Source organism: Quercus suber, unplaced genomic scaffold (genome assembly GCF_002906115.3).
Source record: "Quercus suber isolate HL8 unplaced genomic scaffold, Cork oak 2.0 scaffold_74, whole genome shotgun sequence".
Lineage (NCBI taxonomy): Eukaryota > Viridiplantae > Streptophyta > Magnoliopsida > Fagales > Fagaceae > Quercus > Quercus suber.
The window spans coordinates 232165-256810 of record NW_027069539.1 but is presented as its reverse complement, the minus strand read 5'-3'; the positions used below and the strand labels follow the sequence as shown (position 1 = coordinate 256810).

Genomic DNA, 24646 nt, shown 5'->3' with positions numbered 1-24646 from the left:
TATGTCACAAGATATTATCAAGCATGCTAACTTGCATTTCTTAAGTACCACAAACATATCTCAATTCTAATAGATATTGCCACATTCAAGGTACTTGTGTTTTTTGGTATCTTGATTTAATTTTATTCAATTTATCTTTATGAGGAAACACGTTGCAATTTCACATGGTATTTTTATGGCAATGATTAGGATTGCAGTGGTTTGATTAATGGTTCATGTCCTCGTGATCTTACCAGTTCATGATTGATGGGGTTCATGTCCCCGTGATCTTACCAGTTCATAAGCAACATACATACAGAGGAAGGAAAGGGGAGCCAACAATTAATTGCATTTGTGCTTGTGATTTTGACATGAAATTCACTTTTGCATGTGTTGGATGGGAAGGGTCAGCACATGACACAAGAATATTTTTAAGTTGCTCAATAACGAGAGTGACAACTTCCCAAAACCTCAACTTGGTTTGTATTGTTGAATTTTAATTAATGTATTAAAGTATGTGTTATGTACTGAAAATGCTAATGTAATAAACATTCTCATTTGTAGGAAAATATTATCTTGTTGGTTCAGGGTACCCTATGAATAAAGAGCTCCTTGCACCATTTAAGGGGAAGAAGTACTACCTCCCCAATTTTCAACAAGGTTGAACACCACAAAATTCAAAGGAGAAATTTAATTATCTCCATTCATCACTCCGTTTTGTCATAGAGCAAACTTTTGGTGTTTGGAAGAATAGATAGAAAATTTTGAGAGATATGCCCAGCTATGATTTGCGCATTCAAGAACGCATTATTGTTGCTACAATGGTTCTTCGTAATCTTATTAGAGCACATTTGGACAAGAGCTTTCTAGACAAGACACATGGGAAAATAGTGAGGGAAGTTATTACAATGAAATGACACATGTGATCTCTTCTTTAGATGAACCTGAGATGAAAGTGGTTCGAAACAATATCACAACATCGATATGTGAGATTCTTCAATCGTAGGACTTCCTTTGTTACTAATGTTATAATTACCATTCATATTAATTGATGGCTTTCATGAAATATGTATCTTAATTATGATATAACAAACTTGATAATAAATTATAGTTAAGACAAAAAAAAAAAAAAAAAAAAGTTATTATTATTGTTGTTGCTGTTAAATATTTGTCTTTCATATTTGGAAGTCACTTTTCATATTCAAGTATTAAAATAGGGTTAAAATTACACAAATTTTTTCTACAATACTTTCAACACTATTAGCTTCTTTTTTTTTTACAGTCTTTTCGGCAAAAAAAAAAAAAAAAATCAGCTAACTTTTAGCTTATTTTGCTACAATATTTTTAGCAAAAAATTTTCAATTTCAATAAAATAAGCGAATTACAATCAAACCCTAAAACTATATTAAACTATTAGCAAGATATTTCAATTCTTTGTATTGTGACAGCCTTTTGTACTGTCTTTGAAATGTATAGTACAGTTTATAATTTCCTCCAAAACCTTATGGTTGAAATTATAAAATTAAACTTATAATAAAATATTTTGCTCTTTTTTTTTTTTTTTGGGGACATGATCTCCAACACATATCACACAATTCTACCGTAAAATTGGCACACAGACACGTCTTTAGTGCCTCAGAAGATTAATAATAAGAAAAAACAAATCTCCTAAAATGAATAATATCAGGTAAAATGTGGTTTTTGAAGGTATATCATGACTCTTGTTTATGGAAGCTTTTTGTATCGTAGTAAGTATGGTTACCAAAGATTTTGTTAATTCAATAATTTGACATAACAAAATAGGCGTCTAAACAAATTGTCTTCATAACACATTGTGAAGAGGGATTACCTAGAATTTGTCAAGGCTAATGGTATGTTTTAAACGAAAAAGGGAACCCTAAATGAAACCCTAAACGCTCAACCGAGGTAGATTTAGCAAATTGTTTTCACAATACGTATGAAATTCTCATTATATTTTTTTCAGTACTTGTTAAAGCGATATATTCATTGTCTATTTGGTATTCAGTACTTTTCGGTAGTTTTTTTATTATATTTTTTTTTGCTAAACGTGAGACCAAAAAAAAAAAAAGTTGAGAAAAGTTAATAGATGCTCTAAAAGTATTGATTTAAGAAATATTTTATAGGAAAAAAATAATTGATTTTTTGATAGCTTTTTATATTTTCCTTAAAATTGATATTAAAATTTGCTTAAAATAATATATTAGTAAATACCATAAGAGCACCAATTATCCGGACCTAAAAAGTTTCATATTTTTCAAGTACTATTATTTTTTTAAAATAATAAACAAAATAAGTGGACCAAAAACTCATCCAAACAAATGTGCATAGGCACATGAGATGGGCCTGACTAAATGGGTTGTACCAGATATTTGTCCCAAATCCAACCCAGCTGGGCCAGTGGTCATCACTCATCCATCTTAGCTCGCTCACAACATTGACTCAGTGAGCCAGCAAATCGTTTTCCTTCTCTAGGGTTTTTCTCTCAGAGCTTCAACTCCCATTCAGCCTCTCAAACCACAGGTAAGTAGTAGTTTCTTTCTATTACAATTTATAAGCCCACCAATCTTTCCTTAGAAATATGTTTCATTTCACATGCAAAATACTGATGCAAAATAGAGTCTTTAATTCAAAAACCAGTTATGTTCGTTATATCCAGACAATGCCATTTCTCAGTTCTGTCTCAAACTCCACAGAGAAACAATCTTTGACAGTCTCTTACCTCATGAACTCATGTGGGTTGTCCTTAGAAAAAGCTACTTCAGCTTCTAAGGTTGTCAATATTAAGTACACTGATAAACCTGACTTACTTCTAGACCTCTTGAACGCTTATGGGTTTACAAAAGCTGACATTGCAAGCTTGATTTCTAAACACCCAGACGACAGAGACAGCATATAATCTTTGCAGTTTAAGTTCCCTAGCAATCTCAGTTAACGGAGACAAGCTGAAATTAAGATATACAAGAATGAGATGTTTAACTAGTGGAGAAAGAAAACAGGGTAATGTGCAAAAAAAAAAAAAAAAAACTTCATTACAGATCCCTCATAGAGCAAATAATCAATGTGTTTGAGAATGCACCATATATACATTTTTAGGCTATTACTCAGTGTTGGTTCCCCATCAAACAATTTTTGCATGAAGTACTTGTTCTCTAGAATTAACTATATACATATTATAATGCAGCACAGTCCACCATTTATAAACAAAAGATACATAAATAAGCCACACAATCATGTAAACACTATCCTGGAGCTGGGGGGAAAAAGCTGATGCCTGAAAGAAAAAATAGTACAAAGGAAACTATATATACAATATAACGGGTAAATCATCAACTCCTTCAAAAGCAATCAAGAAAGTCATACTCCTCAACTATGAAAAGCCTAACATGTATTGTAATTCTCCTCCTCTAACCATACACACTAATATTAGCTTTCTTCAAAATGTATCACCATCACTTNATACTCCTCAACTATGAAAAGCCTAACATGTATTGTAATTCTCCTCCTCTAACCATACACACTAATATTAGCTTTCTTCAAAATGTATCACCATCACTTCAGTCACCAAGTGACAAATCTCATTTCATGGCAAGCTAAACCACTCTGGTCTCCCCATATTGTTCAGATCCAAAATAGAAAACACAAGGAGACTATGGTTCCACTCCAACTTGCTTAACCACTATTTTGTGAGCTCACACCAGTTGCCAGCATATTTACAAAGTTCAAGTCTTCTTCCCTCAGATTCAAGCCTCACAATCAATCACTGAATCCTTGAAATCCTATCTTACCCTGGTATGCCTCAATCACTGCAGGGACTTCTTCCATAAATGGAGTCAGAAACTTCTTCTCAAAGTCCTCCTTCCTGTGATTCAATTGCCAAACTAAATCTATATCTTTGCTAACCAGACCTTTAGACATCAAAACTTGCAGAACAGCACATCTGGGAATCATTCTCTTCTCCACACTTAACAGAAATAAATTTGGGCATCTAGCAACATCCAATGATATTAGACCCCCCTTAGTTGTCAAGAAATCAAGCACATACCGAACCTTCTTCTGTGAACAAATCATTAGCATTGGCTGTACTCTAAATGCCGTAAGAAAGTCATTTTCAGACCAACCAAAGCTCCTAAGAACCTCCTTTTTCTTTTCCCAATTCACTTTGCTTATTAGTGACATTGAACGGACAGCCAAAATAAACGAGCCCCTCGTCGGGTCAAAACCCATTGCTTTAATTGCACATACAACCTCTTTGAACAAATCAATCCTCAACATAAGCGACTTAGGTTGCATCATCAAGAGCCCTGCAACATGTTTTTCTGGTACTCCATGAGCCCTCAGAGTGGATATATTTGGCACCAAAACCTTCTTAATGTTGCATCGAATCACAAGGGACGATTGCTTCAATGCATAGATAAGATTCTCATTGGTATGAATAATCCCCCTAAGAAAATTAATGGTGGGTATTATCTGTTTCTTCAAACTAGACAATAAAATGAATTTGTTTGAACAGATAATCCTAGGTAAGTCAGGTCCTCTAAGACCCAAGGACTCAAAATAGTCAATCTTGGGTCTTATAGTTTTCTCTGGATGAGCTAAAATCAGAGGTTTGTTGGAAACCTTGTCCTCTTGTACTTGTAAACTAGTACATTGAGAAACATATATATATATATATATAAATATATCATTTTATAGAACTAAAGCTTGCAGCAACTAATGGTCCAAAGAAAGCCCCACCCCCAAATTTGTGATTATGCAAACTAAAGTTTGCGGCATCTGATGGTCCTAAGAAAAAAGAAAGGTTGAATTCCATTCAGGCGGAGGGAACTAATATAGAAGGAATACCCTTCTTTGAACAAAGAGACTACCCTCTACTCTACTCCCAAACTGGCCCTAAGTCCCAACGTAAAATGAGCAAATGGTAAAATTGTAGAAGTAGAAATTTCCAAGCACTAGTGGCTAAATTGCATGAAATTTGGCATGCAAGGTAAATTGAAGTTGCATGAAACGATTTAGGAAGTAAAACACATCACCTCCGTTTGTGACTATGTCAATTTTCATCCAAATTTCTTTGTTTAGGGATCTATTTGGATACCGCTTATTTTGATGAAAACTGAAAATTGAAAACACTATAGCAAAATAATTTTTAAATGTGTGAATAGTACTGTGGGGTCTAGTTTTAAAGTTTTTTTTTTTTTTTTAATAAAGTACTTACGAGTCCTATGAATAGTGCACGAGACCCACAGGAAAAGCATAATCCTACATCTGAAAATGTGAAACGCTCTCCTCAAAAAAAGAAAAAAGAAAAAGAAAAAAAGAAAACATGAAACGTAAACGCAAGTACTTTTTAGCACTATCCAAAAGGATACTAGGTTTATGTTTAAGTGATTTTGTTATTTATGTAATATTTTCTTTTGGGATATGGCTTGTGTCCAGTGCTTTTTTGCACTGGACAAACTGATGTTGACACGTATTCAAAACTGGATATTTGTCCAAATTGTATCGTGTTCAATGCAAAATAGTACTAGACACAAGTTTCACCCTTCTTTTTGTGATATTTTCTATTTTCAAAAATGAGAAGGATGTTTCCTAGGGTTAATAGTGTGTGTGGGTGCCTTTTTTCTAGCACGCAGGCCTAAGAATCCCGGGCCAAAAACTTATAATTTGGTGGACTGGGCTTGGTTCATTGCAGCTAAATAGGTTGTTTATTGAATCAAGTGGTGTACAGAGCAAGGATCCTACAACACGTATATGCAAACAAAGCAAAATATATGTATTTAACAGCAAGAAAAAACAGCAAAAGGAAAACAGAGTAATGAGGACAGCACACAATGACTGTTAGGGATCCTCAATTCAATATAAAATATTTGATTATTTTCTTAATTGTCGATTACAATGTGCTCACTAAGACGTGTTACAAGGTCTAAATAAGCTCAAAAATCACAGACTTAGATGGCTATTCAAGCCTCCAATACTTGCAAAGTTTGAATTTCTTTGAATCCAAGTATGTTCTATAGTGGCTGTGTTGAGATACCAGGAAGTATTTCTTTTTTTTTTTTTTTTTTTTTTATACTAATTTTTCTAAGTTTTGACAGAGTTTTCTCAATGATTCTGTTATAATTTACTACTGCCAAATTGCCCCTTCAATGTTGGCTGCCTTCCCCTTTTATAGTGTCAAGGTAGGATTCCAAGGTACCATTGATTTCTCTCTTTTGCTCCCCTAGGTATCAAAGCTCGTGCTGTGCCCGTCACTCAGAGGGCTGGTCCTTTCCTTATTCCTCATAATTTTCTCCTTTTGGTGCTGTCTTCCTGAAAGTCCCTCATTGTCTTTCCACTCTGAGGTGCCCTTAGATGGCTGGCCTCATCTTCTTTGGCTCCTCACTTTTTTTAGCTTTTGGCTATCCCTTTTCTTGTCATTTTCCCCAAGTGGTCAAAATCCTTTCTTGCTGGGTTAAAGGTTTCTCCAACCACTTCCCCTTATAGTTGTTTCTTCTGGATTCGCTGAAGTACCACCCCCTTTGTTCACAAATGGTTGCTTCTTGCTTTATGATTCTTTACTGTATCACTGGGTGCTTGAGAAGGACATATTTGTCCTTTGTTCCTTGCGCTTTTTGGTACTTCTCTTGAGCCGTCTCAATCCTTACCTAAGCTGTGCTGTGTATCCCTAAGATCCCGAGCCTTTGGCAACTTCTTGGGACCCTGGCCCAGCCTTTTCTGCTGGACTCCCTTCAATCCCTTGATCTTGGTAGGCTAAGCTTTTTCTTTCGTGGACTTCAAATCTTTTGGGCTTACCATCATTTTCTCTTGTGGTGGGCTTTAACTGCTTCAATATTACTTTCTATAGAGTTGGCCCATTGTGCTATTTTTGGGCCTTGGCGTAATGATTTTTTAAACCTCAACATGGTGCATCAATTTCCGTAATTTTTAAAAGTTTTTATATTTTGGAAATTTCTCATTTTCTAGCATAATTTTGTGTTTAGGGTTTGTGTATATTTTTCTTATAAGTTGGAGGTTGTAATAACATCGAGTATCAAGTTTGTTATTATCAATAAAAACTTCAAAGAGTTTTTCTCTTTCATTGCCTTTGGATTGAGGGTTTTCTTAGGCATGCTTATGCTATTTTTGAGATTGATGTATTTTACTTATGGTTATTCCACTGCGTTATATGTCAGTTATCAAATTAATGTGTCAAAATTACTTTAAACTTTATAGGTTCTTCATTTAAATGAATGCTAATCACAAATTGGTACCATTCTAATTGATGACCCTAGCACCAAGCAATTTTTTTTTCCTAATAAATTGCAATTTCATTAATAAGTAAAAAGTAGTACGACAATCGCACCTGCAAGTTTCCAGAACCGCAAGAGGCAGATTGCAATTATTACAAGAGAAACTAGCTTTAAAAACAACAAAAAGTTTAGCAGCAAAACAAGTTGCTAAAGAGATCTTCTCACTTAGCAAAACTCAACTAGCGAAACACAAATTTAAATCAAAAACATTACTAATGACAATAGAAATAGACCAGTCAAATGGTTCATTCCCTTCTATTATGAAATTGCACTAATTTTTAGACCTAGCCAAGTTTAAAGCCCACAAAATTGCAGCTGCTTCGGCTAGAGCAGGAGTGCATAAGACATAGTGGAAGGGGATGCACTCCCTGGCCCAATTCACTTGAGCATGTATTCTTTAATTGAAGGAATGATCAATGAGCTATTGGCTATAACCTGGATCCCTCCAGTGAATTCACTTGGTGCCCATCAAAGTTCATAACCTTAGGAAGAATAACATAGCAGTTTAATTTGGTAACAATTGGGATTTAGATGATTTTACAGACTAATTTGTCATATAAGTTGATGTAAAATGGGTCTCCAGTTGATGCCTGGGCTTGATAAATGCAAGTATATTGGCCTATAGTGATTGTTCATTAATGGCACTCAAACCGTGGCCCATGCTGCTCAAAACATATATCCTTTGTCTTTTGACTCTTTTTCTTTTGTACTTTTAGCTATTCTTCATCTCCTTATTAGTTTTCGTTTTTGCTTTTCCCTATAAAGTTAATGTTTTCTTATGATGATGCCGAAAATCTCATCAGTGAATTGCACGATGCTTGTACGCTCAAAACGACACCTGCACAACAAAAAGGAAAATACCTAACAGAGGGCACCGGTGTGGTGCCGGCCAAATACCCTCCGAAGGTCAAGTTAGAACTTCTTTCAACTCTAGAGTGCTAGAGAGGGGTTAATTATGCGTACCTCGACTTATGAGGGTATTGGGGTTTTTATAGTAGTAGAGGGTGGACCTCTCTTCCTTGGAGCAGAAGTCTTTTCCTTATAGGAATCCTTATGCGCGTAGATTGCGGAATCCTTTCCTTATAGGACTCTGATACTGGGCGTGGAATACAAGCAACTTCCCTAAAACCCATGCGTGGTGACCAAGTCATGGTTTTCATAGAACCGTCGGCCTTGAAACCGTCAGCTTGCATTCTCCCCTTCAGCTAAGTTGGCGTCAGCTTCTCGCTACGTTGAGTAGCCCAGGGGCTTCAAATTGCCGTCAGTTAGACTTGGAGCCTTCAGTTCGTCGGCTTGTTTTGATCTAGTCAGCATGCCTTTCTTCACGTTTAGCCTATAACATCCGTCATAACTGACTCGTCAGCCAAAGCAGAAGCTGACGGGTGAAGCTCATGGTACTTGCTATAATTCTTCCATATCAGTTGCCCCCTACTCCATATCTCCGTCGGCTGTACCTGACGGGTTATGGAGTTTTCATTCGTCACTACCCGTCACTTTGATCAGAGGAGAGAAAATAATTACAGCTGACACCCTAGCATTAAATGCTAGAACACGTGGCATGCCCGGATTGGTTCCGTGTCTGAATGTGGGCGTCGCTTCGTCTTTCGTGTGTTTTCTTATATATATATATATGGCCCACTTCTCCCTATTTTCACTATTTACTTGCTGATTTCTGGAGAGCGCATCCGTCGCCAACATTCCGTCAACTTCTAGCAACATTCCCGTCGTCACTTCTTCAACCGTTACTCTCTGAAAACTTGTAAGTTTCCTTTCTTTCCTCGCGTACTTTCAATTATCTTCTTTAAGTGAGGTCGTCAACCTAGGTGCTTAATTTATGCCCGTCACTTGTAGGTAGATGTCGAGTGACGCGTCGAGTGACCAGTCGTCGGTCCGCGAAGGAGCGGGCTACGACGAGGTGTTTGGTTCAGGCTCAGATAGTGAGTCCGAGAGTTCCTCCTGGTCGTCAGAGAGGGAGACGTCAGCCCATGTTCCCGTCGGAGGGATAAATACTACTTATGAGTTTCTTTCCAGACTCATCCATGACAAGGCATTTTCCCTATGAGAATAGTACCATGAAGTCTTAATCACATATCTAACTTATGCTCAACAGATTCACTCTCAGACCTTCTACATATGGAACATTTGCAATGTCTGGCAGTCTGGGTAGAGAGATGATTCTCTTTCCTTTAATCTGTAATTTGCTCCCACCACCAAAAGTGACATTACCACCTTTCTTAGACTCGAAAACCTTGAAGAGAGATTGGTCTCTAGTCACCACTGTCAAGGTACCACAAACATGTGTCCATAACCTTAAATGCGGACTTCATCATGAAGCACACTTCGTGCTTAGATGACAGATCAATGGGAACGGCGTTTTCTCTAATCTGCCTTTAATGAACTACACCTTTAACTTTCACTCTTCTCAGACGAACTCCTTTGCACATTTTCATTCTGAGACAGTCTAGTTTTTTTTTTTTTTGTCAAGCTAAGATCTTTTCTAATAGTCATCATAATAGAATTCAAATAACTTTTAGACTTGCATTTTCTGATACACTCAAACAAGTAGAGATTAGAAAAATAAGATGTATTTGAAAACAAAGATCTCTTCAAGCTGGTTGCAGTCATGACAATATGGGTCAATGGATCACATAGCAAAGATTATCACCTAATCAGAGTGCCTGCTATGATACCACTTGATAGGCCAAGAATGTATTGACCCCTTATGATAAATTAACTGATTGATTTAGCCAATTTAATTAGTTAATTCAATTTGCATGCAATATGCATGGCAGCATAAACAAATCACCAAATAACTAAATGCAATAAAAATAAATTAACACAGTGATTTGTTTATGAATGGGGAAAACCTACACTGCAAAAACCCCACCAGACGATTTTAATGTTACCACTCCCGAGAATCTACTATTATTAAAACAAATGGTTACAAGTAAAGGAATCCCAGTACCTTATACTAACCTACAGTTGAATCCTTACCCCAATACCTAATTGGACTTGTTCTGTAATGACAATCTCTCCTTTTCAATGCACGGCTCTCGGTACGTGAGTAACCAATAGATGCGCAGATCTTAGTACGTAACTTAATCACTAATTTGAGAAAGATATTGACTGCAAAGTTTTTTATTTCATCACACGATGAAGATCATGAAACTCCTCGATCACAAAACCCTAAGATGTACAAACACAGCAGCATCTTCAAAAGAAAGATGAACTAGGAAAAATTCTATCTCCGGTCACAATTTGCATGAACAAGACTTTGCTTTACACTCGCGCAACCGTACTATCTTTGACGGCCCTTAAAATAATCTTTACATATGTTTATGATTGTTAGAAAAGAAAGCCTAAACACATACTCACGGATTGGATGCAAAACAAAATTGAAAATCTATTTTTCATAAATCTCGACAGATACCCTATCTAATGAGCTAGCTATCGAGTTTTAGGTTTTAGCAACTTTTTAAATCTTGATTAATGCTAACTATCGAGTTTTAAAAACCAACACTTCTTCACTTATTTTTTAGACAGACTTGCATGACTTTAACACTTAATCTTGAAACCTTGTTCCATAAAGTATTAAACACATCCTAAATCTACTCAATTACAAGTAAAGTGCGTTTTGTCAAAGGATTAGCCAATTACATAAAATATTGACATATGTTCCTAACAATGATTCACTTATGTCCTAACAATAGTTACAGTGTCAATTGAACAAACCAAAAGACAAAAAATTTATTTTTAGTCATGATTGGTCACAATCTCATATTTTATTATTTTATTTTGACCTATAAGAAATTGAAACCTTAATAATTGTGAAAATATTGTGAAATTTTTTGTGTTAATATAACAATATATATGCCAGCTCATATAAATATTTAAAAGGAAAAAAAAAAACACAAACCGATGACTGAAAAAAAAAAAAAAAAAAAAAAAAAAAAAAAAAAAAAAAAAAAAAAAAGCTATTGTAACTACAGTATATATTGAACAAACCAAAAAACACTATAGCTACTGTAGCTATGCATGTCATGAACCAAACCTATACTTTATAATTTAGAGCATGATCGACATGTTAATATCAAATTTACCTCAATACTAACATAAACCAACTAAAGTTGAAGGTGCTTATCAAAAATCGTTTCTTGTATTCCTTTTTCTTTCCTTGCATGAAAGCCATAATATACAAAATTTATAAAACTTTGAAACTTCATTTCATTTCAAACTTTGTAAGATTACAACTTAGTTGAAACTTAAGGTATTCGTGTAAATATTACATAGCTAAATATTTAGCAAAATTCTTATTTACAAGCCTAACCCTAAGGACATACAATTGAGGTTCAAAACAAACGAAGGTTCTAAATTACATCTGTGCTTAAAAGGATCAAATACATCTTGATTCCTCCTATACAGCAAAAGAACTAAACTACTACACAACAAAAAAAAAAAAAAAAAAAAACTATACATTCTAACAAACTAGAATTATAGATTCCTTGCCATCTCTAATACTCTCGCTACTTCCAGAAAAGAACTTGTGCACTGAAATATAATAGGGTGAGCTGCGAAACTCAGTAAGGTTTTAAGCTCCATGAGCATTAATAAGCATATAAATCAAATATTTATAGATATGCTAGTTTTGATAAATAGTCTTCAATAGTCTTCATATTATTCTTAAAATAACTTATGAACTTTCAGTTGAAATATATCATTTTCATTTCATATAATAATAAAAGGACATAAAAAGGAACTTAAACATAATTCATAACCTTATCTTTAAATAGACTATAAAATACTTTATCATAAACTTTTTATCAGACTTATAACACATTCAACATACCTTTCTTATTATCATACTTTTTTTATAAATTTCAAATAGCTTAATAGCTCATTCATAATACATATTAGTCAGTCTAATTGTCAATCTATCACAACTTTCAAGGGTACTATTCTTAAAATAACTTATGAACTTTCAGTTGAAAATATATCATTTTCATTTCATATAATAATAAAAGGACATAATAAGGAACTTAAACATAATTCACTAACCTTATCTTTAAATAGACTATAAAATACTTTATCATAAACTTTTTATCAGACTTATAACACATTCAACATACCTTTCTTATTATCATACTTTTTTTATAAATTTCAAATAGCTTAATAGCTCATTCATAATACATATTAGTCAGTCTAATTGTCAATCTATCACAACTTTCAAAGGTACTATTCTTAAAATAACTTATGAACTTTCAGTTGAAAATATATCATTTTCATTTCATATAATAATAAAAGGACATAATAAGGAACTTAAACATAATTCAGTAACCTTATCTTTAAATAGACTATAAAATACTTTATCATAAACTTTTTATCAGACTTATAACACATTCAACATACCTTTCTTATTATCATACTTTTTTTATAAATTTCAAATAGCTTAATAGCTCATTCATAATACATATTAGTCAGTCTAATTGTCAATCTATCACAACTTTCAAGGGTACTATTCTTAAAATAACTTATGAACTTTCAGTTGAAAATATATCATTTTCATTTCATATAATAATAAAAGGACATAATAAGGAACTTAAACATAATTCAGTAACCTTATCTTTAAATAGACTATAAAATACTTTATCATAAACTTTTTATCAGACTTATAACACATTCAACATACCTTTCTTATTATCATACTTTTTTTATAAATTTCAAATAGCTTAATAGCTCATTCATAATACATATTAGTCAGTCTAATTGTCAATCTATCACAACTTTCAAAGGCTTCCAGCACATTGTGTCAGGCATCTAGCATTCCCTACAATGTTAGGAAATTCTAGGATCATATCAGAAAGTATGACATCCCTTTCGGTGTGATCATATCATTAACCATGGGGGTTAATTAGCATCCTCCACAAGTTGGTCATTCCCAATGAGGGCAGGTACAGCAGAGTCCTCACCACTTATAATGGCCAATCAAAATTTCAATGGAAATGCCAGTACTATAACCCCTACTAGCTAAGTTCAGATCATAGCAATGAAATAACCCGAAAACTATATTTTTCTGATAACTATGCCTTAACATAAATATTTCATAATAGTAGCATATTCACTTCATTCTTAAATAGTATGTTCATGATATAAGTAATAGCATCAATATGCTAAAATTATCATATATATATATATATAAGATTCAACAAATCATAAACATATATCTTTATTTAAATCATGTTTATATGTAATAGGTCTAATTAAAAGATTTTGATATATAATAAAGTAATAAAGTAATAAAGTTTTAAACAATCTTTATACTTATTAAACGCACATGTTATATATCCCTTACCTGAAAACTGAAGACACGAGAGATTTGTATAAGAGGAGCTCAAGTGTCCACGTTCTCGTTCTCATCACCTAAATGAATGACCAAAACTTATTGAACGGTTTTAGACTCCTTAAAACAACCAGATTAACCTAGTTAATTAGCCAAGTGATTAACTTAGTCAATTTCAGCAATTCTAGGTTATCATAAACATACAATCATATCAAAAGTATAAAGTAGCGGAAATATAAAAGACACAATGATATAATCACCCAAGAAGCTACACGGTAAAAATCTAGGGAGGATTTAACCTAGCTATCCTTAAGGTAAACCTGAATCCACTATACGAAAGAATCGAAGTTCATACAAAAGGACTTACAGCTCCGTGCTTGACTTCCTAATGCTACCCACCAGTAGAACTTACTGACACGACCACGTGCAAGCTCCGAATCCACGGACTCCTTTCTTGGATTCTCCAATCAGCTACAAGCACCCACGCTTGATATTCTTTAAGCTTCTATGGTAGCAACTGAGTTGATCATCAAGTTGTTGAAGTAATTCTCTACCTTGAAAATCTTAAACTTTGTGTAAAGGAAAACTCCTCTAGATCTCACAAGAGATTTACACAAAACAGCAAAGTATGAGCAACAACTCAACTGGAGCAACTCTAAAAACGTGGCTAGGGTTTTTCTTTATATACCTAGGGTAAAAACAGAAAACCTAAAACGTTTAATGAGTTAGGGCTGAGCTGGAATATTCTGCAGAAAAACATTCTGCCCGAGATTCGATCGATCGAGTATTTCCTTTGATCGATCGAGCCAGGCCAAAATGCACCAATGCATATGCAGCCTCTCGATTCCAACTTTACATGAAAGACCCAACTTTGAGCAAACCTAAACAATACTAAACAACCTGTTTTGATCATGGTTTGCCAACAATACAAATTAGAGTTCTAAATACATAAAATCCTAAATCTTTAGAACCTAACACTTATTACTAACAAATCTTCCTAAATATATAAACTTATACATGAATCACAACCTAACTCTCAAACTCAAGAAAATTTTAATTCTCATCACATAAAGGTTCCTACAGCACAAGGTACATTCATCAAACACATTATATACCAAACCTTAGAGAAACCAAGGCATTCAAAATTTATCTATGATCCAGACATACCAAAAGATGAGCATACTAATTTATAGCTCAAAACATTCACCCTAACTTTAGAATTAAATCCAAAAATTAGGTATATCATTTACTATTCACTGCTTATTTCAGCAGCATATACCTCATTTATAAAATACAAATGGCCTATTTATTCACATCCAATTTTTATACAATTTTACAGAGCCACTCCTCTAGATGTCTAGTAGATACCATATCAATTTCAGATTCAAAGCATGAAATCATGATTTACTAAAAATCATATAAGACAACATACTCAAATTTGTCCTAACAAAATTTCATTCAACTTAGAAATTAAACCATTATTTTTATATTGATCCAATTTCTTTGAGGCCACTTCCATTATAACCATGTGTGTCTTAGAATTCATAAGAACTACTCCTAGCATCCTAATTCACGTAATATGATTTAATCCAGATTTTTCATGTTGTAAACATTGAATCTGTCATAGTAACAGATTTAACATATTTTCTCACAAAATCATCAACCAATTGCAAAAGGCCTTCATTTCATGTGAGCATTTTTATACCTATACTGCACATGTTAGAATACATTAATAGGCATCCAATTGACCATAATATCTTCAATCTTTCAAATTGCTAACACAAAACCACAAATTTCAACTTTTAACAATCAAATTAGAGAATATAGAAGGGAAACTAAACAAACCATTACACCATTAAAATTACCCATAGCAGAAAATAATCTTATTTACTTACCCACAACTGCTGTTGAAACTTTAGTAAGAGTTTAATTTCTTCTTAGAGAGAGATATCTATGGTTTTGGTGAGAGAAGGGTTGTTGGTGTGAGATAGTGCTGCTGATTCAAGAACAAAGAAAGAGGAAAAAGAAAGAACAAAGAAAGAAGAACAGAGAAACAAAAGAATGAATTCGATGTAACAACAAAGAAAAGATTAGGGAGAAAGTGTTGGGTGGGGCACGTGTATTGCTAAGGGAAAAGTGAGTTGATGCTTCACCTTTACAACTTTTAACATTTATACTTATCACCCTCCCTAGTTCTATATTTTAGAAAGGCCCAACTAATAAAATAATTATGTGTTACAACGTGCATTCGCGCTTTTTATTTGAAGAAGTATGAAACTATATATGTAAAAAAAAAGGCATGTCATATAAAGTATCTCATTCGTATAAGAATTTTGATACATATTTGCAAAAGGCAATATTCACTTATTAAAAACTTTTAAGAATGATAACGGAGATCATTATCTTTCAATTATAAGCAACTAAGTTTTGCTAAAACCTTATCACAATAATTAAATTTTCGCAATGAATGATATCATATGCTACAATTGAAATTCTTCATCAAATACCTTCAATCATACACAATAAAAATTTTGTCACTCATACTTTCTTCTTTATCATTTTACATGAGTTGAGGCGTAATCTTTAACTTAATTAGTTTTTATGAACACCCATTTTAGGCAAGAAAAAAAAATAACAAAAGGCATGTGTCATCGAATTTTTCATTAGATAGATTATAAGTTTTGAAGATTTAAACTTAGAAAATCAATGTTTTCTAGGTAACAAATAAAACACCTTATATTACCATTCCAAATTTGTAAGCATTATTATCACGTAAAACTCAAAATACGTAAAGAAAATTTTTGGGATGTTAAAATTTAGTGGGAATACTTTAGCTACTACACAATGGAATATTTTAAGAATTATAAGATTTCATTAGGGTTTTATTGAGAGAATAAAAATATGACATATTTGCTCTTTTCCAAAATATTAATGGGGAAATTACTTGATTTTAAAGTTTAAGGAGGAATTGTGAACTACTCCAAATATAAAGAATGAAAAGTGTTTTAATATTAAATTTATCTATTTTTACTTAAAATGGTGCATTAAGAAAAAAGAAATACAAAAAAAAAAATTAACCTAAGAAAATTGTATGTGAAATAATGAATTTTGGCTCAACAGAAATTGACTAAAAAAATTCTAGAAAAACAAAGAATAGCACAACATTTTCTTAATACCTTTACAACTTTGTTATATTTTATTTTGACTTGTAAAGAATTGACACATCAACAGTTGTGAAAATATTGTGATGACAACAAGATATTTTAATATTTTCAAAAGAGGAATACTATGTTCACAACATTTTCATTACAAATCATAAGTAGTAGGTTGTTATTAGTAGGAAAAAAAGTGATTTCATTGGTAAATTGAAATTAGAATAACAATTTACGAGTTAAAATTTGTTATGAAAATGTTATGAATGTAACATTTTTTTTCCTTCACAATACTTTTATTTTTAGTTGTGGTTGGCTCCACTTTCCAATATTATATTTTATTATTTTATAGGAATTAGCACTTCAACAATTATGAAAAATACTATACTAATTTGTTGCATTAATGTTTTATTATTATTATTATATAAGCAAGTTCAACGGAGACAAGCATAATAGTGGAAATTGAAACAACCAAAGTACTATAAATCAAGTACCCAAATATATATATATATATATATTGAACGAACCAATGTATTGTAGCATTGCGCACAGTAGCAGTAACTCATTGGCTCTTACAGGAAAAAAAAAAAAAACAATGTACTGTTGCACACTGTAGCAGTAACTCATTGGCTCTTTTTTTTATATATAGACATATATTAGTTAGATGGAAAAAGTGGGGTTTCCTAAGAACTTGTAATTGTAGCCCTGCTTGGGCCTTCCCTTGCTCATAGGGTAGTGCAACTGGGTTTTCTTTTGGGTGGATGACAGCTTGAAAAAAAAAAAAATGGGTAGGAAATTGGTAATATTATGCTCACGCGAAATTCGGTACAGAAATGCCATTGCCACCTTGAAAACGAGACAAGTTGCTTTTTTAAACGCTATCTCATAGCTGTATTAAAATAATTATACGGTATTCAACGAATCACTGACGCAAAAATCCTTTCAAAAAAAAACAAAAACCCAATGCAAAAAGAATCAAAAGATCCAAGAAACACAATAGGAATAGGAAGGACCCCCCACCTTTGTTTGTGTGTGTGAGTGTGTGAAAGTGGGACCTAAAATAAAATTGATTGCTGTTTACAAACGGTTACTTTCATCGGTCCATCTTTTACGCAATCCTTCGCTCACGGACACACTGAGGCGCGTTTATTACCTAACAAAATTAGACGCGCTTTATTTATTTATTATTATGCCTATGGTCGTGACTCGTGGCGCTGGGTGCTCGTTCGCTTTGCTGATTGCTGCCAATAATAGGAGAAATTATAAAGTCATGTACAAGGGATCCAGTCTACTATTTCATTAAAAAAAATTTATTTATTTAAATTTACTGAGTCAGTAATTAATTTTTGTTTAAAAATTTTTTCTAATTAACAATTTTAAAATATAAAAGTTTTTTAGTGGAATGATAGACCACATCACTTGTCTACCATGTAGATCTTATAATTTCTCTCATAATAGCTCATAGGTTGGTTTAGGTTAGGGCGTTCACATTAATTAATTAATTATCTAGTCGCTAACTATGTACGGAAACTTATTTATTTGTAAGGTAAACTCAAATAATTTTATAAAATCTTAAATTGATTAAGAAACTATACCATTGCATAATTTGTTCTTATGTGACTTCAATTTGTGTTACAATTTGATAAAAAAGTCATTGCCTGAACGTGTAATGGCTTAAAAAAATTATAAAATAACATAAAGATTTTAATATATTACACGGATTTACATTAACTACTCAGGATTACTGTATAAAAATGCACATTTAAACATTAAGAGAAAAGAAATATCCTAAATTTTACTCACATAAAGTAAATATGTATTCAGGAATACTATTCTAATGTTGATATTGCAAATTAAATTACAATTGATTATTTACTGACTAAAAAAATGTTTTGTTTGGTTTAAGGCATAAAGATATATCCTAAATTTTACAGTGTTCTTCTCTGTTATTATGTTAACAAAATTATTTGTCTCTGTAAATTTTTAATATTATATAACATTAACTTTTATTATAATGTTTGCATGGATTTTGTTATTTTCAAGGATGAAATTATAGATATTAAAACTTTTGAAAGACCAAAAAATAATAAAGAATCAAATGATTCACAGCTTAGAAATGATTGAAATAAAACAAAATATATATGACTAAATAATAGAAAAATATAAAACAAAGATGAGTTACATTCAAAAGAATAATCCATGATTATAACTATTGAAATGAATTAAAAATATCCAGAGCCTACAAATTATAGATAATATATGTGTGTGTGTGTGTGTGTGTGTGTGTGTGTGTGACTACACAACAGAGAAATATAGAGAAAAATATGTTACCATCAAAAGAATAATTCAAATGTTAAAACTTTTGAAAGGTTTAAGATTCAAGTCTTCAGGAAAGAGCTTTACACACATATACTCTTAGATTAAGCTAGAGTAGAAATTCTATCTTGTAAAAAAAAAAAAAAAAACTTTTGAAAGGTAAAAAAATATTAAAGAATCATAATATTTACTTCCTATAATTTTTTGAAAAAAAAGAGTATATAATTACACAATAGAGAAATATAAAAGAAAAATTGATTACCTTCAAAAGAATAATACATAGTATAGTTGTGGGGATAGGAGCCCAAATTTGTGTATTGGGCCTTAGGCCCTATCTGAAGACGTGGATATATCTGAGGAAGAATAAATAATTGGGAGAGGCTCCAAACGTAAGTAAAGAATGGAGGAATATAGTCCGAGGAGTAGCTCCTTCTCAGATACGATGAACATCGATCAATCACGTATTTGGGTAATTTATGTGACCTTCTAGGGAGTTCCAACAATAATCAAAATGAATCTTAAGCACGTACAAAGGTGATAAGAATACAGAAATATCTAAAAGAAAAACTGCGATCACTGCATTAAATGCGCTGCAGCAACTTTTTTGGCCACATTTATGTGGAGAAAACCCTTGAATAATGCAGTCTCAACTACCACCATTCGCAGAGAACTAAATAAGATGTTTGATGGGACATGTACTCAAGTGAAGGTTTAGATGATTAACAAGTGTACGATCAAGAGGGTCTGGAAGGAATTATATAATGTAAAAGACCTCTCATAAGAAGGGGACGGAAAATGAGAGAGAGAATGATAAGGAAAAAGAAGAGAAAAAGAATTACTGTAACACTAAGAACTGTGTTAGCTTCTAGAAAGATTGGCTTAATTCATAATTCATCTCCTCGGACACTCATTTCATTGAATTTTAATTATGTTTTCGTGCTTGTTCATATTTTAAGTCCTTACTAGCCATTGCTCATTTCACAAGAAGCCCAGCTCTTTCACCTACTCTCTACAAATTTATTGTATTTGGCTCATTGGGCTCATATCCCATATCTTTTAGGTTTGAGCTACAAACCGTGACCCCACGATAGTCATTAAAATCTAATAAACATATTCAAATATTGCAAAAACTAACACAAATCAAATGTTAAAATTTCAAAAATGCCAAAATGGATATATAATTAAAGAATAAGTTATTGAAATAATTCAAAAAATGTATGACTATTCAAAAAAGAAATATAAGAAAAAGAAAAAAGTACACGAACTCATAAACCAATAAGTTTCAAATTTTAACAAGTCTAAACTTTAAACGATGAAAAAAAAATCATATACAGTCACAAGAGTAGGGTTTGGTAGTTCATATACAAAAATCACTTTTTAAAAAATACATAAAAAATCATAAAATAATTTTTTTTTTAAACAAAGTAGAGGAAAAGAAAATAACAGAAGAATAGCTCATACCTCTACTCGGCTTTTTAAAAAAATATATTGGAGTTTGGATTGCTTTTATAGCATTCATGATTAACCTCGTAAATTTGGAGATAAATTATCAACGTTTGAGTTTAAATTGAACTTATTAAAGAGATAGAGTTTCACTCTTTGTTAAGTTTGGATTTTGGCTGTTGATGTCAAAGATTAGTCCTTCTCAAGTTGAAATTGATATTGTTAAATAATAAAATTTAAATAATTTTGTTTAAAAAAATGATAATAATATGACAAGTTTTGGAGAGGTCAACAAAAAGTCAAAAGTTTCGATATATATATATATATATAGAGAGAGAGAGAGAGAGAGAGAGAGAGAGAGAGAGAGAGAGAGAGATGATATATATATATATATATAGAGAGAGAGAGAGAGAGAGAGAGAGAGAGAGAGAGAGAGAGAGAGAAAGAGGTTCAAGTTACACCTGATGTAACTTGACAAGAGTTATACCATTTGTAGGCCGTAGATTTGTAATTGATCTAATAGTTAAAAAAATAGTATTAAATGTTAATTGACTTACACCTCATTCACTTAATTAATAGCAATTTTGTTTCTCTCTCATTATTTATTATTTAAAACTTTTTACATATATTCATTTTTTTGCCAATGACTATACAAATATATTTGCAATATATATATATATATATTTTTTGTTTTTTGTTAAGTTCGTTCTACTTTTTTTTTTTCTTCTTTTAAACCGGTCATATTCTTATAGTCTTATCAATTGTGAATATATATCATGTCTCCTTAAAAATAAATAAATGGCAAAGTGTTATTTAATGACTGACCAAGCTTGTAATTTATCCGATGCCACTAGTGCTAATCTAATTTCTGTTAGATTTTTGTCCCTTCAGAAGGAGAAATTATAAAATTCACATGGTGACAAGTGATGTGGTCTACCATTCCATTAAAAAACTTTCACCTGTTTAAAATTGTTAGTTAGAATTTTTTTTTTTTAAAACAGAAATTAATTTTTGACTTAGCAATTTTAAACAAGTGGAAGTTTTTTAGTAAAATAGTGGACAAATGACATGGTCCACCAGATGACTCTATAATTTCTCCTTCAGAAGATGTGTCTATCATCCGTAATTGTAAATGGGACATGGCTGGGTTCCTCGAGCTATTTGGATACCTTTAACTAGGCATTCCATTTAATGTCTTGCAAAAGTTTGAAGAGAACTTCCATTACTGAAATTAATTCGGCTTCTAACCTGGATTTAGTTCGAGAAGTAAAATATGCTACTTGCATCCATTTTCTGTTTCGTGCACTCAGGAACTCATGCAAATATTTTGAACCATCTGCTAATGTATTTGAAGATTTATAAGAGTATAAGAGACACTAGTGTGAATAGGCTACAGAGCCAACCCATGTGCTCTTTTTAACCACCAAAAAAAAAAAAGGAAAATATGTAAAAAGTTTTAAATAATAAATAAGGAGAGAGAAACAAAATTGCTATTAATTAAGTGAATGAGGTGTAAGTATTAGCATTTAATGCTATTTTTTTAACCATTAAATCAATTACAAATATATGGTCTACAAATAGTGTCTACAAATGGTGTAACTCTTGTCAAGTTCAACTACGTGTAATATATATATATATATATTTAATAGATTTGATGATGCCGAAAAAAATCGCTAGTGAGCTACACGATCTTCTCACGCTCATAACTACGCAACCAAAGAGAGAAGACCTAATAGAGAGCATTGGTGTGGTACGGGCCGAATACCTTTCGAATGTCAAGTTAGAGCTATTCTCACAACTCTAGAGTGCTAGAGAAGGGTAAATTATGCGTATTTATTTTTTGAGGGTATTGGGGCTTTTATAATAGTAGAAGGTTGACATATCTTCCTTGGTGTAGAAGTCTTTTCCTTATAGAAATCCTCTTGAATTTTCCCAAACGTGATAGAAAAGATATTTCCTTATAGAGAAGATCTTAATGCGTGTATCTTCCAGAATCCCCGTTGTGCTAGGATTCTATTTACCCTGAGATTCCATAGTGGCAAAGTGTGTGTTGTAAGTATTTCCTATCTAGGGTTTTTGGTTGCCACATGGGTGCTTGATCCGTCCCTGTTGCATCCGTTCATGCAGGATCCATCCATAACAGACCTTGCACGCGATGGGCCCGTCCACTATCGGCCTACGGATGTGGAACTGTTAGGCCCATTTCATGGAGATCTGTCAACCTAAATTTTTACCCTCTTCAAGATTAATTTAGCATAACTTCTAATTGGGGTTCCACAGAAATAGACAGTGTCTTCACTAGGTCCTCCACCACCGCCACCACCATAACCATCTCTATCACTTCCCCTCCCCTTCCCCCAACAAAACAATCAAATACAGATACAAATACAAATACTCTACCATGTTTGTTTTTTGAATCCGGACACGTGTCCTCACTGAAATCGAAAGCCACGTGAAATTACTAAAATACCCACCCTTGGAGAAGCCAGGAGACAGACCCTGCACCAGGAGAAATTATAAAGTCATCTGGTGGACCACGTCACTTATTCACCATTCTACTAAAAAATTTATATTTGTTTAAAATTGCTGAATCAGTAATTAATTTCTGCTTAAAAAAATTTCTAACTAATAATTTTAAACAAGTGACAATTTTTTAGTAGAATGGTGGGCCACATCACTTGTTCAACATGTGAATCTTATAATTTCTCCGCACCAGCACCCGAATCATAACATAGTACGTACAAACATTTATATCAGTTTATTGCTACTTATTATTATAATTAATTATTCTAATTAATCTCTCACACACACACTGACTGACACTGCTAACTAAAATTAACTCACATACATAGCTGTTTTTGTTTGGTTGTTGACTCTTCTCTGTATTCGTATCCGTATCCATATCCGAGAGAGAAAAAAGGTGTGGGTAGCTCTCTGTTTCCTTCTCCATCCATAAATAGGAAACAGAGGCCCTTGTGACTCTCTCTCTCTCTCTCTAACCACCGTAAAGAGCTGGCGCACGATAGCTTAGACTTCATTTCCCCGCCAAAAATCTTCTCCGATACTCATCTAGAATTTAAGGTTGACATATCTTCCTTGGTGTAGAAGTCTTTTCCTTATAGAAATCCTCTTGAATTTTCCCAAACGTGATAGAAAAGATATTTCCTTATAGAGAAGATCTTAATGCGTGTATCTTCCAGAATCCCCTTTGTGCTAGGATTCTATTTACCCTGAGATTCCATAGTGGCAAAGTGTGTGTTGTAAGTATTTCCTATCTAGGGTTTTTGGTTGCCACATGGGTGCTTGATCCGTCCCTGTTGCATCCGTTCATGCAGGATCCATCCATAACAGACCTTGCACGCGATGGGCCCGTCCACTATCGGCCTACGGATGTGGAACTGTTAGGCCCATTTCATGGAGATCTGTCAACCTAAATTTTTACCCTCTTCAAGATTAATTTAGCATAACTTCTAATTGGGGTTCCACAGAAACAGACAGTGTCTTCACTAGGTCCTCCACCACCGCCACCACTATAACCATCTCTATCACTTCCCCTCCCCTTCCCCCAACAAAACAATCAAATACAGTCATACAGTTACAGATACAGATACAAATACAAATACTCTACCATGTTTGTTTTTTGAATCCGGACACGTGTCCTCACTGAAATCGAAAGCCACGTGAAATTACTAAAATACCCACCCTTGGAGAAGTCAGGAGACAGACCCTGCACTAGGAGAAATTATAAAGTCATCTGGTGGACCACGTCACTTATTCACCATTCTACTAAAAAATTTATATTTGTTTAAAATTGCTGAATCAGTAATTAATTTCTGCTTAAAAAAAATTTCTAACTAATAATTTTAAACAAGTGACAATTTTTTAGTAGAATGGTGGACCACATCACTTGTCCAACATGTGAATCTTATAATTTCTCCGCACCAGCACCCGAATCATAACATAGTACGTAGAAACATTTATATCAGTTTATTGCTACTTATTATTATAATTAATTATTCTAATTAATCTCTCACACACACACTGACTGACACTGCTAACTAAAATTAACTCACATACATAGCTGTTTTTGTTTGGTTGTTGACTCTTCTCTG

The 24646-nt window shown here is 32.9% G+C and overlaps 1 protein-coding gene and 1 long non-coding RNA gene across 2 annotated transcripts; both read right to left on the bottom strand.

The window, feature by feature from the left end:
* Window positions 1–3753: 3753 nt before the first annotated feature.
* On the bottom strand, window positions 3754–4224 carry LOC111992552 (uncharacterized). Its single transcript, XM_024024434.2, has one exon. It carries the CDS (start codon window positions 4222–4224, stop codon window positions 3754–3756), a length of 471 nt encoding a protein of 156 aa, XP_023880202.2.
* A 7262-nt stretch (window positions 4225–11486) lies between these two features.
* LOC136067465 (uncharacterized) lies at window positions 11487–15745 on the bottom strand. Its single transcript, XR_010628939.1, has 2 exons — window positions 15519–15745; window positions 11487–13703 (listed from the first exon to the last, which is right to left on the bottom strand). It is a non-coding gene; the product is annotated as an uncharacterized LOC136067465 (long non-coding RNA).
* Between the last annotated feature and the right edge of the window lie 8901 nt (window positions 15746–24646).

Excerpts from the sequence above, each read along its gene's own strand:
- LOC111992552 (XM_024024434.2), bottom strand. The coding sequence starts at position 4,224 with ATGGGTTTTGACCCGACGAGGGGCTCGTTTATTTTGGCTGTCCGTTCA.